The 17,040-nt window shown below is 50.4% G+C and overlaps 1 protein-coding gene across 1 annotated transcript in view; it reads right to left on the bottom strand.

Moving 5' to 3' along the window:
• GRID2 (glutamate ionotropic receptor delta type subunit 2) overlaps positions 1 to 17,040 on the bottom strand; it is a 1,033,277-nt gene that overhangs the window by 124,309 nt on the left and 891,928 nt on the right. The window contains exons 12-13 of the mRNA XM_064148337.1: positions 9,097 to 9,235; positions 5,066 to 5,261 (exon numbers count right to left, since the gene is read on the bottom strand). Coding sequence (XP_064004407.1) covers positions 5,066 to 5,261; positions 9,097 to 9,235 — 335 coding nt within the window. The remainder of the gene's footprint in view (positions 1 to 5,065; positions 5,262 to 9,096; positions 9,236 to 17,040) is intronic.

Below are 17,040 nucleotides of genomic sequence, written 5' to 3'. Positions count from 1 at the left end.
GAAAGCCAAGGAGCCAGCTACAGCCTGAAAGCCAAGGAGCCAGCTACAGCTTGAAAGCCAAAGAGTCAGCTACAGCCTGAAAGCCAAAGAGTCAGCTACAGCTTGAAAGCCAAGGAGTCAGCTACAGCCTGAAAGACAAGGAGTCAGCTACAGCCTGAAAGCCAAGGAGCCAGCTACAGCCTGAAAGCCAAGGAGTCAGCTACAGCCTGAAAGCCAAAGAGTCAGCTACAGCTTGAAAGCCAAGGAGTCAGCTACAGCCTGAAAGACAAGGAGTCAGCTACAGCCTGAAAGCCAAGGAGCCAGCTACAGCTTGAAAGCCAAGGAGCCAGCTACAGCTTGAAAGCCAAGGAGTCAGCTACAGCCTGAAAGACAAGGAGTCAGCTACAGCTTGAAAGCCAAGGAGTCAGCTATAGCCTGAAAGACAAAGAGCCAGCTACAGCCTGAAAACCAAAGAGTCAGGAGTCCACAACACTAAGTTGATGTCTCAGTTCTAGTTTAAATTTCCCAGAGACTCAAATACAGTTAATAGAACCAATAACAATTTCTAGGATGCCCTTCCCTCTTCCCCCTTCTTTCCCAAAGAAAAGGAATTAGATGTAGACAGGAAAAGGTAAAGTACCCCCAAATAAATAATCTCACTTTGACTTGGAAGTTAAAAGAGCAAACTTCACCAATAAATAAAAGGTATTTGAGGTAGGGGAGTTACAAAAGGTATAGGGGAAGGGAAAACAAGATACAAGATATAAACACAGCCAGATTTGATGGCAGTGGTTTGGTCTGACTCATGGGTTATGGTCAGAGGGTAAAACAAAGAGCAGCAGGAAACAGGATGGTGATGCTGGCAAGCAGGGAGGCAGGGCAAGTGAGAGCAGAACAGGAGGTTCCTCTGGTTTTATAGGGATTTAGACAGAAGTGGGAGTGGGCTAACCACCACACCTGGGTCAGGGTCAAGACCACTCCCCCAGAAGGGTTAACCCTTTGCAGTTGATCAATGTCTTCTACTCAAAGCACTTTCAGCTTTGCACAGTACCTTGCCACACCTTCTGGGGTTGGACCCCAGTGACCCTAATCCCATTTTGCATCATGACAAATTCATTAATCTCTCTTATCTATAAATCCCTTTCAGAGCAAACACTCTGGGTACATCTTAAAATGTCACTGAAACCAAGCTACACAGCTGAGAAGTTCCAATCCCCTCTGCCAGGGCTGTGGGTTTGCACAATCACTATCTGGATGCTGATGTATCCCTTATATAGTTTAAAAACAACTAAGCCATTGTTATTTGGATGCAAATGTATCCCTTATTGTGCTGGTTTGAAGCTAGCTAGAATGTTTTGGTGAGAAGGATTAGATCACAGGCTGTGAAAGGGAGACAGGATGATGTCTACTTCACTCATAGGCTTGCTGAGATGTGTAAGAACAAGAATCCAAACATAGATAAGGCACTTTTTCTTTGTCTGGGGAGCTCAGAGCTGCAGAGAGGTTCAGCCTCTCTGCTGTTTCTCTGATTAATCCACTTTGCTTCCTAACTCCCTGGCTGAACCTCCATTCTTCCTTGGGACTGGGGTAAGGTTGAGAGGAGTGGGAGAAGGTGGAAGGGCAGTTGGGAGCCCCTCCTGGGGACTCAGGTTTCTGGCAGGGCTGTTGTGTTTCTGTATTACCTTTTACCTTGTATATCTCTGTCTAGAACTGTCTATACTGTAACTATCTGCTTGTACATTGAGCTGAGCTGTAAATATAAGCTTCATTCAATTTCCAGAGCTGGCTGAGTCTAGTCTGGGTGATTCCCAAAGTGAAGGGGGGCAGGTAACACCCAAACCATCACACTTTATAGTTAAAAACAACTAAGCCATGACTATTTGGATGTACATCTACCATTTACAGTTAAAACCCACTAAGCCATGGTTATTTGGATTCAAATATATCCCTTATATAGTTAAAACAACTAAGCCATCCTTATTTAGATGTACATCTACCATTTACAGTTAAAACCCACTAAGCCATGGTTATTTGGATGCAAATGCATCCCTTATATAGTTAAAAACAACTAAGCCATCCTTATTTAGACCTACATCTACCACTTACAGTCAAAAACAACTAAGCCATGGTTACTTGGATGCAAATCTATCCCTTATATAGTTAAAAACAACTAAGCCATTCTTATTTAGACCTACATCTACCACTTACAGTTTTAAACAACTAAGCCATGGTTACTTGGATGCAAATCTATCCCTCTTATAGTTAAAAACAACTAAGCCATGGTTACTTGGATGTAAATCTATCCCTCTTATAGTTAAAAACAACTAAGCCATTCTTATTTAGACCTACATCTACTACTTACAGTTAAAAACAACTAAGCCATGGTTATTTGGATGCAAATCTATCCCTTATATAGTTAAAAACAACTAAGCCATCCTTATTTAGACCTACATCTACCACTTACAGTTAAAAACAACTAAGCCATGGTTACTTGGATGTAAATCTATCCCTCTTATAGTTAAAAACAACTAAGCCATGGTTACTTGGATGTAAATCTATCCCTCTTATAGTTAAAAACAACTAAGCCATGGTTACTTGGATGTAAATCTATCCCTTATATAGTTAAAAACAACTAAGCCATCCTTATTTAGACCTACATCTACCACTTACAGTTAAAAACAACTAAGCCATGGTTATTTGGATGCAAATCTATCCCTCTTATAGTTAAAAACAACTAAGCCATGGTTACTTGTATGCAAATCTATCCCTTATATAGTTAAAAACAACTAAGCCATCCTTATTTAGACCTACATCTACCACTTACAGTTAAAAACAACTAAGCCATGGTTACTTGGATGTAAATCTATCCCTCTTATAGTTAAAAACAACTAAGCCATGGTTACTTGGATGTAAATCTATCCCTCTTATAGTTAAAAACAACTAAGCCATGGTTACTTGGATGTAAACCTATCCCTCTTATAGTTAAAAACAACTAAGCCATGGTTACTTGGATGTAAACCTATCCCTCTTATAGTTAAAAACAACTAAGCCATGGTTACTTGGATGCAAATCTATCCCTTATATAGTTAAAAACAACTAAGCCATTCTTATTTGGACTTACATCTACCACTTACAGTTAAAAACAACGAAGCCATGGTTATTTGGATGCAAATATATACCTTAAACAGTTAAAAACAACTAAGCCATCCTTATTTAGATGTACATCACTTACAGTTTAAAACGACTAAGCCATGGTTATTTGGATGCAAATATATCCCTTATATAGTTAAAAACAGCTAAGCCATCCTTATTTAGACTTACATCTATCACTTACAGTTTAAAACAACTAAGCCATGGTTACTTGGATGTAAATCTATCCCTTATACAGTTAAAAACAACTAAGCCATGGTTATTTGGATGCAAATATATACCTTATACAGTTAAAAACAACTAAGTCATCCTTATTTAGATGTACATCACTTACAGTTTAAAACCACTAAGCCATGGTTATGTGGATGCAAATGCATCCCTTATAGCTAAAAGTCACAAAACCACAGAAAGGTTTGGGTTGGAAGCAACCTCCAAAGGTCATCTAGTCCAATCCCCCTGCAGTCAACAGGGACATCCTGCATTAGATCAGCTTGCTTGGAACCTTGTCAAGCTTGACTATGATTACCTCAGGGATGGGGCTTCAACTCCCTTCCTGCTGCAGCACCCTCATGGTGCAGACCTTGTTCCTCACATCTAATCTAAATGTCCTTTTCATAGGATCATAGAATTAAACAGGTTGGAAGAGACCTCCAAGATCATCCAGCCCAACCTAGCACCCAGTCCTGGCCAAGCAACCAGACCATGGCACTAAGTGCCCCAGCCAGGCTTGGCTTCAACACCTCCAGCCACAGAGACTCCACCACCTCCCTGGGCAGCCCATTCCAATGCCAATCACTCTCTCTGACAACAACTTCCGACTCTGTCCCCTTGTTCTGTTGCTGGTTGCATGGCAGAAGAGCCCAACCTCACCTGGCTACAACCTCCCTTTAGGTAATTGTAGACAGCGATGAGGACTGCCCTGAGCCTCCTTCATTCCTGCTCTTCCTGTCACTACAGGCCCTTGGAAACATTCCTTTTGCAACCTTCTTGTAGGCTCCCTTCAGGTACTGGAAAGCAGCTCTAAGATGTCCCCAAGCATTCTCTTCTCTAGGCTGAAAAGCTTCAGTTCCCTCAGCCTGTCCTTGTAGCAGAGATGTTCCAGCAGGCCATTTATTTCACAGTATCACAGTATCACCAGGGTTGGAAGAGACCTCACAGATCATCAAGTCCAACCCTTTAGCACAGAGCTCAAGGCCAGACCATGGCACCAAGTGCCACGTCCAGTCCTGCCTTGAACAGCTCCAGGGACGGCGACTCCACCACCTCCCCGGGCAGCCCATTCCAGTGTCCAATGACTCTCTCAGGGAAGAACTTTCTCCTCACCTCCAGCCTAAATCTCCCCTGGCGCAGCCTGAGGCTGTGTCCTCTTGTTCTGGTGCTGGCCACCTGAGAGAAGAGAGCAACCTCCTCCTGGCCACAACCATCCTTCAGGTAGTTGTGCAGCACCCTGCACTTGGAGCTATTGAAGCCATCCCCTTGGACTCTGCCCAGCTGTGCAGGTGGTCAAGGTCCCGCTGCAGAGCCCTTCTGCCCTCCAACTCAGTCACATCTGCCCCCAGCTTAGTGTCATCTGCAAACTTGCTGATGACTGACTCCATGCCCTCATCCAGATCATCTGTGAAGATGTTAAAGAGGATGGGGCCCAGCACTGATCCCTGAGGGACACCACTAGTGACAGCTGCCAGCTGGATGTGGCACCATTCACATTTCCCATCAAAAGAGAGCATCTCCACTTTAAGCCCCTACAGCCCTTTCATTCTCTCCATGAAATTCTACCACTTTTCACTTTCTGAGCTGAATTACCTCATGCAATACTTCTCCTGCCACTCTCAAGCTCTGAGTCTGGCAGCCCAACGCCGCCTATAAACAACTACGCAAACAGCGGCTTTGCAGCAGAGCATCTCTGAGGGGAAGCAAAACTAAGTCATAGCAGTACCTTCTGAATGCCTGCACTCGACTCCAAGACGTTGTTCTCTGAGCCATTACTTCTGTTAATCATCCTCCACATCTGGGAATACATGCTGTCCCTCTCAAAGGGGTTCATCCCTTTCACCCGCACGTGCTCGTAGACCGCCGAGTCGAAGACGGTACCGTAAGGAATATCTGTCTGCCTGGAGAGGTCCTGGAGAGACCTGAATGGGTGGGGAAGAAAAGAGACACACACAACCTGAAGCCTCGTTCTCACAGTATCCCAGCATCATCAGGGTTGGAAGAGACCTCACAGATCATCAAGTCCAACCCTTTAGCACAGAGCTCAAGGCCAGACCATGGCACCAAGTGCCACGTCCAGTCCTGCCTTGAACAGCTCCAGGGACGGCGACTCCACCACCTCCCCGGGCAGCCCATTCCAGTGTCCAATGACTCTCTCAGGGAAGAACTTTCTCCTCACCTCCAGCCTAAATCTCCCCTGGTGCAGCCTGAGGCTGTGTCCTCTTGTTCTGGTGCTGGCCACCTGAGAGAAGAGAGCAACCTCCTCCTGGCCACAACCTCCCCTCAGGTAGTTGTAGACAGCAATAAGGTCTGCCCTGAGCCTCCTCTTCTCCAGGCTAACCAATCCCAGCTCCCTCAGCCTCTCCTCGTAGGGCTGTGCTCAAGGCCTCTCCCCAGCCTCGTCGCCCTTCTCTGGACACGCTCAAGCATCTCAATGTCCCTCCTAAACTGGGGGGCCCAGAACTGAACACAGCACTCAAGGTGTGGTCTAAGCAGTGCAGAGTACAGGGGCAGAATGACCTCCCTGCTCCTGCTGGCCACACCATTCCTGATGCAGGCCAGGATGCCACTGGCTCTCTTGGCCACCTGGGCACACTGCTGGCTCATGTTCAGGTGGGTATCAATCAGCACCCCCAGATCCCTCTCTGTCTGGCTGCTCTCAGCCACTCCAACCCCAGCCTGTATCTCTGCATGCGGTTGCTGTGGCCAAAGTGCCTCAAGAGGAAGATGCTGCAAGCAGGCAAAGGGCAACACGTAGGAAGACAGATGTTTCTGGAACAGGCTGCCCTGGGGGGTTGTGGAGTCTTTTTGTCTGGGGATATTCAAGACCTGCCTGGGTGTGTTCCTGTGTGATCTGCTCTAGGTGGTCTTGCTCTGGCAGGGGGGATGGCCTGGATGAGCTATTAAGGTCCCTTGCAGGTCCTAACATAGAATAGCTTAGGTTGGAAGGGATCTCAAAGCTCAGTCAGTTCTAACCCCCTGCCATAGGCAGGGACATCTCCCACTAGAACAGGTCATAGAATCATAGAATCAACCATATTAGAAGAGAGCTCCAAGCTCATCCAGCCCAGTCTAGCACCCAGCCCTGGCCAAGCAACCAGACCATGGCACTAATGCCCCAGCCAGGCTTGGCTTCAACACCTCCAGGCACAGCAACTCCACCACCTCCCTGGGCAGCCCATTCCAATGCCAATCACTCTCTCTGACAACAACTTCCTCACAACATCCAGCCTAGACCTCCCCTGACACAACTTCAGACTGAACTTGATGCTTGAGTGCTGTGTCCAGTTCTGGGCTCCTCAATACAAGAGATGCTGAGGTACTGGCATGTGTCCAGAGAACTTCCAGCCCAGACCTCCCCTGGCATAACAGTGAGGAAGTCCAAAGACTGGGCACGGACAAGGGGCAGTGGGTGGAAGCTGAGGCACAGGAGGTTCCATGTGAACATGAGGAAGAATTTTTTCCCTGTGAAGCTGACAGAGCACTGGAACAGGCTGCCCAGGGGGTTTGTGGAGTCTCCCTCTCTGGAGATATTCAACAACTACCCGGATGCATCCCAGTGTGATCTGCTCTGTGTGATCCTGCTCTGGCAGGGGGGCTGGACCAGATGAGTTTTTGAGGTCTGTTCCAGCCCCTGACATCCTATGAGTCTGTGATTCTGTGCTAGTTTGAGCCTAGCTGGGATATATTGGTGGGAAGAATTAGATGCTAGGCTGTGAAAAGGAAACAATGGTGATGCCTGCTGCACTCATAGGCTTGCTGAGATGGACAAAAACAAGAACACAATTTGGGCAGTTTTGTAAACTGAAGTTGTGCACTCCCAGTGTAGTTAGAAGAGCTTCAATCCCTAATGGATACTTAACATGGACTTAATTAGTCTGGTTTTGAGCTGCAAGCACTGGTGACAACAAATAAGTCTCCATTCTTGCATTTCAGGAGCTTTCCAGCTGCAGCATTTCCTACTGAATAAAACATTGCCAGTGAGTTTGCTCATCAATAATACAGCACAACAGGCCAGTGGAGTCCCAGCTGGACACAACAGCCCCAGGAGCCCACTGAGGGTTTTGTAGTGACATCATGAAAAAGTGCAAGATGAAGAATTATTAAATCATAGTGTGGGTATATGGGAAGTGTTTTTTTTTTACACAGGGTGTGAAAATGAAGGCATTTGGGAGAGGAATGGGAATGTATTTCTCAGCTACTTTAAAAGCAGAAGGGATGGCATTTCAAAGCATGGAAGGACAAACCAAAACGATCAAACATAGAATCATGATGTATTTTGCAGGTCCTGCACCTGGGTGGGTGCAATCCCAAGCACAGCTCCAGGCTGGGTGGGGAATGGCTGAGAGCAGCCCTGAGGAACAGGCCCTGGGGGTCTGGGCTGATGAAAAGCTCCACAAGAGCCTGCAGTGGGAGTGCAGCCCAGACACAACCCTGTGCTGGGCTGCAGCAAGAGCAGTGTGGGCAGCAGGGCAAGGGAGGGGATTCTGCCCCTTGGCTCTGCACTCCTCACACCCCACCTGCAGTCCTGGGGGCAGTTCTGGAGCCCCCAGCACAAGCAGGACATGGAAGTGTTGGAGCCAGTGCAGAGGAGGCCACCAAGATGCTGAGAGGGCTGCAGCAGCTCTGCTCTGAGGACAGGCTGAGAGAGTTGGGGCTGTGCAGCCTGGAGAAGAGAAGGCTTGGAGGAGACCTTGGAGTGACCTTCCAGTATCTGAAGGGGGCTGCAGGAAGGCTGGGGAGGGACTATTGACAAGGTCTGGTAATGAGAGGATGAGGAGGAATAGGTTTGAACTGGCAGAGGGGTTGATTCCATGATTCCATGAAAGAGAAGGTAGCTTTGAGTCCCTTCTGTATAATTTCCATGCCCAGGAAGGAGTCTGATTTTCAATGTTATTTCTAATCTGTAAATTCTTGTAAATATATTATGTACATAGAACCATAGAACCAAGCAGGTTGGAAGAGAGCTCCAAGCTCAGCCAGCCCAACCTAGCACCCAGCCCTGCCCAACCAACCAGACCATGGCACTAAGTGCCCCAGCCAGGCTTGGCTTCAACACCTCCAGGCACAGCAACTCCACCACCTCCCTGGGCAGCCCATTCCAATGCCAATCACTCTCTCTGCCAACAACTTCCTAACAACATCCAGTCTAGACCTCCCCTGGCACAACTTCACACTGTGTCCCCTTCTTCTATTGCTGCTTGGCTGGCAGCAGAGCCCAACCCCACCTGGCTACAGCCTCCCTTCAGGCAGCTGCAGACAGCAATGAGCTCTGCCCTGAGCCTCCTCTGCTGCAGGCTGCACACCCCCAGCTCCCTCAGCCTCTCCTCACAGGGCTCTGCTCCAGGACCCTCCCCAGCCTTGCTGCCCTTCTCCAAACACCTTCCAGCACCTCAACAGCTCTCTGCAATTGAGGAGCCCAGAACTGGACACAGCACTCCAGGGGTGGCCTGAGCAGTGCTGAGCACAGGGGCACAAGAACCTCCCTTGTCCTGCTGCCCACACTGCTCCTCAGCCAGCCCAGGATGCCATTGGCTCTGCTGCCCACTTGGGCACTGCTGCCTCCTCTTCAGCTCCTCTCTCCCAGCACCCCCAGCTCCCTCTCTGCCTGGCTGCTCTCAGCCACTCTGCCCCCAGCCTCTAGTGCTGCTTGGGGTTGTTGTGGCCAAAGTGCAGACCCCTGCCCTTGTCCATGCCCCTCTACATGCACATGCAAGTTCAACCTCCTCTCCCTTGGCTCATCCTTTGCCAACTTACTGGATGGAGTTCTCGATGCGGGTGATGGTGAGGAAAGCTGCTAGGTTTGCCGTGTAGGAGGAGATGACAATCAAAGCAAAAAGCCACCAAGCTCCCATCATCAGTCGTGTTGCCAGGGTTGTGTATGGAACCTCTCCTCCTGCAGAGAAGGAAAAGCAAAGAGTTTGCATTGACCAGAAGATCCTCATTGTTTGCTCATGCAAGGGCCCCACGGTCAGTGCAAGGATAGAGCTTACCAAAGGAAGGTGCTTTAGTATCATAGAATCAAGCAGGTTGGAAGAGAGCTCCAAGCTCATCCAGCCCTGCCCAATCAACCAGATTGCCTCATTCAGGCTTTGCTTCAACACCTCTGGACACACTCCAGCATCTCCACATCCTTCTTGTAATGGGGGCTCCAGAACTGGATGCAGTACTGCAGGTGGGGTCTCAGCAGAGTAGAGGGGAGGAATCACCTCCCTGACATTGCAAACACTCTCTTAAAACACTCTCGTGGAGAACAAGGTTTTGTAAATACTTGTAAATATATTATGTACATCCCATGCCCACTTCTCAAAGTCAGCCATTCTTTCCTCAGCTGAAATCATAGAACCATAGAATCAAGCAGGTTGGAAGAGAGCTCCAAGCTCAGACAGCCCAACCTAGCACCCAGCCCTGGCCAACCAACCAGACCATGGCACTAAGTGCCCCAGCCAGGCTTGGCTTCAACACCTCCAGGCACAGCCACTCCACCACCTCCCTGGGCAGCCCATTCCAATGCCAATCACTCTCTCTGCCAACAACTTCCTAACAACATCCAGCCTAGACCTGCCCTGGCACAACTTCACATCGTGTCCTCTTGTTTTGTTGCTGCTTGCCTGTCAGAAGAGCCCAACCGCACCTGGCTACAGCCTCCCTGCAGGGAGCTGCAGACAGCAATGAGCTCTGCCCTGAGCCTCCTCTGCTGCAGGCTGCACCCTCCCAGCTCCCTCAGCCTCTCCTCACAGGGCTCTGCTCCAGGCCCCTCCCCAGCCTTGCTGCCCTTCTCCAAACACCTTCCAGCACCTCAGCATCTCTTGAATTGAGGGGCCCAGGACTGGACACAGCACTCCAGGTGTGGCCAAAACCTGAGCACTGGCTAAGCTGAGCATGGCTTGGAGCCAACTCTCTCTGTGCCATTAGAAGCTCTGCAGGATGCCCACACATTCAGCAGGCATTACTGTATTTAATCTCTTTTGCTATCCTGCCTTTGACTGCAGCTCATCTGCCTGTCCTGCCCAGAAATGGAAATCAGCTTTTAGATCTCAGAACAAAATCAACAAAGACAAATTCTTACAATGCTCTTTCCTCAGAGGTCTCATCTACAAATCTTAATTAAGCTTTTCATGCATTCTGGAGAACATGAAGTGAAAAGAACCTCCAACCATTAAAGCACAATTGCTTTTCACAGCTCTGTAGGCAAGCAGATGCTCAGGAGAGCAGTATGTACTTGCAGGACTTGCTGTGAGTGCACTTGGACATGCAAAACAAGAGCCCAACCAAACCCATGTACTGAAGAAAACTGAATTGTTTTATGCTCCTGTAGTTGCTTTCCATTCAAGGGGACACAGTCTCAAGTTGTGCCAGGGTAGGTATAGGCTGGATATTAGGAAGAAGTTCTTCACAGAGAGAGTGATTGGCATTGGAATGGGCTGCCCAGGGAGGTGGTGGAGGCACCGTCCCTGGAGGTCTTCAAGAAAAGCCTGGATGAGGCACTTAGTGCCATGGTCTGGTTGACTGGCTAGGGCTGGGTGCTAGGTTGGACTGGATGAGCTTGGAGCTCTCTTCCAACCTGGTTGATTCTATGATTCTATGGAAAGCAAAATGGTAGCAGGAATCACACCTACCAGGATCAGCTGCACAGCACCACCCAGCACTGAATCACAGAGCATCAGGGGCTGGAAGGGAGCTTGAAAGCTGAGCACAGTAATCATAGATTCAAGCAGGATGGAAGAGACCTCCAAGCACATCCAGCGCACCTCAGCACCCAGCCACAGCCAATCAACCAGAGCATGGCACTAAGTGCCAAGCTCATCCAGTCCAAACTGCCTGCCAGAGCAGGATCACCTCGAACAGATCACACAGGAACACATCCAGGTGGGTTTTGAGCATCTCCAGAGAAAGAGACTCCACAGCACCCCTGGGCAGCCTCTTCCAGGGCTCTGTCACCCTCACAGGGAAAACTTTTTCCTTCCTTTTTCCACAGAACTTCCTATGCCTCAACGTCCACCCACTGTTCACCCACTGTCCCTTGCCTTGCCTTGCCAGAGGGAGTCACCCAGCAGAGCCTGGCTCCAGCCTCCTGGAACTCATAATGAATCAGGTCACCTCTCAGGCTCCTCCTTTCCAGGCTAAAGAGCCCCAGCTCCATCAGGCTCTCCTCCTAAGGAAGATGTTCCACTACCTTCATCATTTCTGTGGCTCTCCACTGGACTCTTTCAAGCAGTTCATAGAATCGAGCAGGTTGGAAGAGAGCTCCAGGCTCAGCCAGCCCAACCTAGCACCCAGCCCTGGCCAAGCAACCAGACCATGGCACTAAGTGCCCCAGCCAGGCTTGGCTGCAACACCTCCAGGCACAGCAACTCCACCACCTCCCTGGGCAGCCCATTCCAATGCCAATCACTCTCTCTGACAACAACTTCCTAACAACATCCAGCCTAGACCTCCCCTGCCACAACTTGAGACTGTGTCCTCTTGTCCTGTTGCTGCTTGCCTGGCAGCAGAGCCCAACCCCACCTGGCTACAGCCTCCCTTCAGGGAGCTGCAGGCAGCAATGAGCTCTGCCCTGAGCCTCCTCTGCTGCAGGCTGCACACCCCCAGCTCCCTCAGCCTCTCCTCACAGGGCTCTGCTCCAGGCCCCTCCCCAGCCTTGCTGCCCTTCTCCAAACACCTTCCAGCACCTCAACATCTCTCTGCAATTGAGGAGCCCAGAACTGGACACAGCACTCCAGGGGTGGCCTGAGCAGTGCTGAGCACAGGGGCACAAGAACCTCCCTTGTCCTGCTGCCCACACTGCTCCTGAGCCAGCCCAGGATGCCATTGGCTCTGCTGCCCACCTGGGCACTGCTGCCTCAGCTTCAGCTCCTCTCTCCCAGCACCCCCAGCTCCCTCTCTGCCTGGCTGCTCTCAGCCACTCTGGCCCCAGCCTCTAGTGCTGCTTGGGGCTGTTGTGGCCAAAGTGTAGAACCCTGCACTTGGCCTTGTTCAGTCTCATCCCATTGGCCTCTGCCCACCCATCCAGCCTGGCCAGGTCCCTCTGCAGGGCTCTGCTACCCTCCAACAGCTCCACAGCTGCTCCTAGCTTGGTGTCATCTGCAAACTCACTGATGCTGGACTCAATCCTCTGCTCCAGATCATCAATAAAGACATTGATACATACCATAAACAAGTCTGAATCTTTTCTCCTGCTTCAGTGATGTGGAGTTGGGCCAGATGGGAAACAATAACTGACTCCATCCACTTATAGTTTTGGTACAGAAGTGCTGAAATCCTTTGTCTCTTAGGAATTGCAATACTGAAAGGCACAACCTACATTAGACCTGAACAGGGGGAAATAGATTTGCTTTCATCATTTCCTTTCATTTCCCAGATGCTACATAGCTACCTGAAACACAAATCTGCTGAACAGCCTGGGAGGACTTCCAAGGATGAACATTAATTCCCACATCTGAAGATTCACTTTTCTCTCCTTTATTGAAGCTAAACTCATTTTGGACAGAACAGATGTAGTTCAGAAGAGGGTGGGGTTTTTTTTGGGTAATGCCTGTTGAATGCTGCATTTAATACAAAGGCTTTTAATGAAATGAAAAGAGCAGGCAGTGACAGCAATTTACTGGGAAAGGCTGTTTGGCTTTTGAACTTCCCAGTGCCAGCTCCTGCAGATAATCACAGGCTCACAGGATGGCAGGGGGTGGAAGAGACCCAAGGAGATCATCCAGTCCAACCCCCCTGCCAGAGCAGGACAATCCTATCTAACACAGAGCACACAGGAACACACCCAGACAGGCCTTGGAAGGCTCCACAGAAGGAGACTCCACAGCCTCTCTGGGCAGCCTGTGCCAGGGCTCTGGGACCCTTACAGCAAAGAAGTTCCCCCTTGTGTTGAGCTGGAACCTCCTGTGCTGCAGCTTACACCCATTGCTGCTTGTCCTATCCCAGGCAGCAGTGAGCAGAGCCTGTCCCCCCCCTCCTGGCAGCCCTCAGATACTTATAAACATTGATCCAATCCCCTCTCAGTCTTCTCCAGACTAAGCAGCCCCAGGTCCCTCAGCTACTCCTCCTCAGCCATGCCCTCCTGTCCCTCATCATCCTCATTGCCCTCTGCTGGACCCTCTCCAGCAGATCCCTGTCCCTCTGCAACTGGGGAGCCCAAAACTGAAGGCAGTATTCAAGTTGAGGTCTCAGCAGGGCAGAGTGGAGGGGGAGGAGAACCTCCTTTGATCTGCTGGACACACTCCTCCTAATACAGCTCAGGAACAGATAATGTTCACATTGAGTTGCAATGGGTAGAAGGACAGAGGAGAAGTCAAAGACCTCCTGGACACTCTGGAATTGTCTTGAGTGAGCCAAGCTTTAAGCATTCTCACTTCTACATCCTTCTGAATTGAAATAAAATGTCAGAAAGGAAGCCATGCCTGAAAGGCACACATCTGCCTTCTGCTTTTCAAAGAGAGGATGCTGGGCAACAAGTGACCATGAAAGCCAGGACAGGCCCCTCAGCAACAGCACTCACCCACTGTTCCCACGGTGTCATTTTCATACACATCACAGGGCCTGAGGGCTTGGAAGGGACCTCTGGAGATCTCCCAGTGCAAGCCCCCTGCCAGAGCACAACCACAGAATCCAGCACAGGTCACACAGGAACACATCCAGACAGGGCTGCAAAGGCTCCAGAGAAGGAGACTCCACAACCTCTCTGGGCAGCCTGTGCCAGGGCTCTCTCACCCTTACACTCAGCAACTTCTTCCTCATCTTGAGGTGGAACTTCCTGTGCTGCAGTTTCCATCCCTTGCCCCTTGTCCTGTGGCAGGGCACAGGTGAGCAGAGGCTGTCCCTGTGCCTTCCTTCCTGACCCCCAGCCCTCAGCTCTTGATAGACATAGCTCAGATCCCCTCTCAGCCTTCTCCTCTGCAGCCTAAGCAGCCCCAAGGCTCTCAGCCTCTCCTCCTCAGGCAGTGCTGCAGCATCTTCAGCATCCTTGTAGCCCTGTGTTGGACTCTCTCCAGCAGATCCCTGTCCCTCTTGAACTGGGGAGCCCCGAACTGGATGCAGTATTCTAGGTGAGGCCTTGCTAGGGCAGAGCAGAGAAGGAGGAGACCCTCCCTGGGTCTGCTGGACACACTCTTAATACACCCCAGGTTGTCCTCACTATTGACTGTCATCTTTCCTTGTTCAACACCCATGTTAATGTTAGACTGCAGAGCAGGGAGTGCAGCTCATCCCAAAGGCTTTGAGGCCTCCCAGGTGTTCATGAGAGTTGTTTCAGAGTTGGACCTTTTATACCTGGCTGTAGTTAGGTGGGGTTGGGCTCTGCTGCCAGGCAGCCAGCAACAGAAGAAGGGGACACAGTGTGAAGTTGTGCCAGGGCAGGTCTAGGCTGGATGTTGTTAGGAAGTTGTTGTCAGAGAGAGTGATTGGCATTGGAATGGGCTGCCCAGGGAGGTGGTGGAGTGGCTGTGCCTGGAGGTGTTGAAGCCAAGCCTGGCTGGGGCACTTAGTGCCATGGTCTGGTTGCTTGGCCAGGGCTGGGTGCTAGGTTGGGCTGGCTGAGCTTGGAGCTCTCTTCCAACCTGCTTGATTCTATGGTTCTGTGATTTCAGCTGAGGAAAGAATGGCTGACTTTGAGAAGTGGGCATGGGATGTACATAATATATTTACAAGTATTTACAAAACCTTGTTCTCCATGAGAGTGTTTTAAGAGAGTGTTTGCAAGGTCAGGGAGGTGATTCCTCCCCTCAACTCTGCTGAGACCCCACCACAAGTACTGCATCCAGTTCTGGAGCCCCCATGACAAGAAGGATGTGGAGATGCTGGAGAGTGTCCGGAGCAGGACCAGGAGGATGCTGAGAGGGCTGCAGCAACTCTGCTGTGAGCACAGACTGAAAGAGTTGGGGCTGTGCAGGCTGGAGCAGAGGAGGCTCCCAGGTGACCTTCTTGTGGCCTTCCAGCATCTGAAGGGGGCTACAGAAAAGCTGGGGAGGGACTTTTGAGGGTGTGAGGGAGTGCCAGGAGTGGGGGGAATGGAGCAAAGCTGGAGGTGGGGAGAGTCAGAGTGGAGGTGAGGAGGAAGCTGTTGAGCAGGAGAGTGGTGAGAGGCTGGCATGGGTTGCCCAGGGAGGTGGTTGAGGCCCCATGGCTGGAGGTGTTTGAGGCCAGGCTGGCTGAGGCTGTGTGCAGCCTGCTCTAGGGTAGGGTGTCCCTGGGCATGGCAGGGGGCTTGGAACTGGCTGCTCCTTGTGCTCCCTTCCAACCCTGACTGATTCTGTGACTCTGTGCAAAGCTTCAGCTTCACCAAAGCAGTAGCAGGCAGAGCCCAGCACAGTTCTATCTAGATTATTCCAAGGCTGAATCCTACATGGTCTGGTGGCAGCTTAGGAGGGATTTAAAAGAGACACTGACCCATTCCTTCTCAACATGGAAATGGTGACTCTTACAGGAGCCCTGTGTTCAATACCTGAGCATTAGGACAGAATTAAAGCTGATCTTTGTGGGGATACCTCCCATTTACCTAGAGGGATGTTGTATCTGGCTGCCCCCCCTGATTTGCCCTTAGTAATGGAACTGGCTGATGCTTGTGGTCCCTTCCAACCCTGACTGATTCTATGATTCTGTGACCTGAAATCTGTACATCACTTTCAGAAGCTGCATCTTACCCATGCATACAGATCCCTGTTAACAACTCTGGGAGCCAGCTCACCAGAGGGGAGATGCACAACCTTCTGCAGGTAGATGTAGGCTTCCTCCAGTCTCCTAGCAAGCAGTCCAGGCATGAACCAGATCCAATGGGAATGAGAGATGACCATGATGCCAACTTGTCACTTCTGGTTATTGCTAGCCACTAACCACCTCAAAGCTGTATTTCATATCGTATGAACTCCTCCTGAAAGCTCTCCCTTTGCTACTGCTGTGCAGCTGTTTGGATGTGCCTGTGGCATTTAAAATGCATATCAAGGCTCATTGCTTAGCTCTGTTGAAATCACCCATGCTGAGATTTCAAATGTTGGGGCTAATCAAGGACCCTGACCAAGCTGCAGCCTCATAGAATGGCTTAGGTTGGAAGGGACCTCAAGGCTCAGCCAGTTCCAACCTCCTTTGCCATAGGCAGGGACACCTCCCAATAGAACAGGTTGCTCAAGGCCTCATCCAACCTGGCCTTGAACACCTCCAGGGAGGTTGTGGAGCACAGAAGCACCCACTGTGATCAAAGATCACAGTGGGCGCTTCTGTGCTCCACAACTTCCCTGGGCAACCTGTGCCAGTGTCTCACCACCCTCACTGCAAACAACTTCTTCTTAACATCCAGTTTCAATCTCCCCTCTCCCAGTTCAAACCCATTCCTCCTCATCCTCTCATTACCAGACCTTGTCAATAGTCCCTCCCCAGCCCTCCTGTAGCCCACTTCAGACACTGCAAGGCCACTCCAAGGTCTCCTGGAAGCCTTCTCCTCTCCAGGCTGCACAGCCCCAACTCTCTCAGCCTGTCCTCACAGCAGAGCTGCTGCAGCCCTCTCAGCATCTTGGTGGCCTCCTCTGGACTGGCTCCAACACTTCCATGCCCTGCTTGTGCTGGGGGCTCCAGAACTGCCCCCAGGAGTGCAGGTGGGGTGTGAGGAGAGCAGAGCCAAGGGGCAGAATCCCCTCCCTTGCCCTGCTGCCCACACTGCTCTTGCTGCAGCCCAGCACAGGGTTGTGTCTGGGCTGCACTCCCACT

The sequence above is a fragment of the Pogoniulus pusillus genome, chromosome 9 (assembly GCF_015220805.1).
Source record: "Pogoniulus pusillus isolate bPogPus1 chromosome 9, bPogPus1.pri, whole genome shotgun sequence".
Lineage (NCBI taxonomy): Eukaryota > Metazoa > Chordata > Aves > Piciformes > Lybiidae > Pogoniulus > Pogoniulus pusillus.
This window is presented reverse-complemented; position numbering and strand designations above follow the sequence as displayed.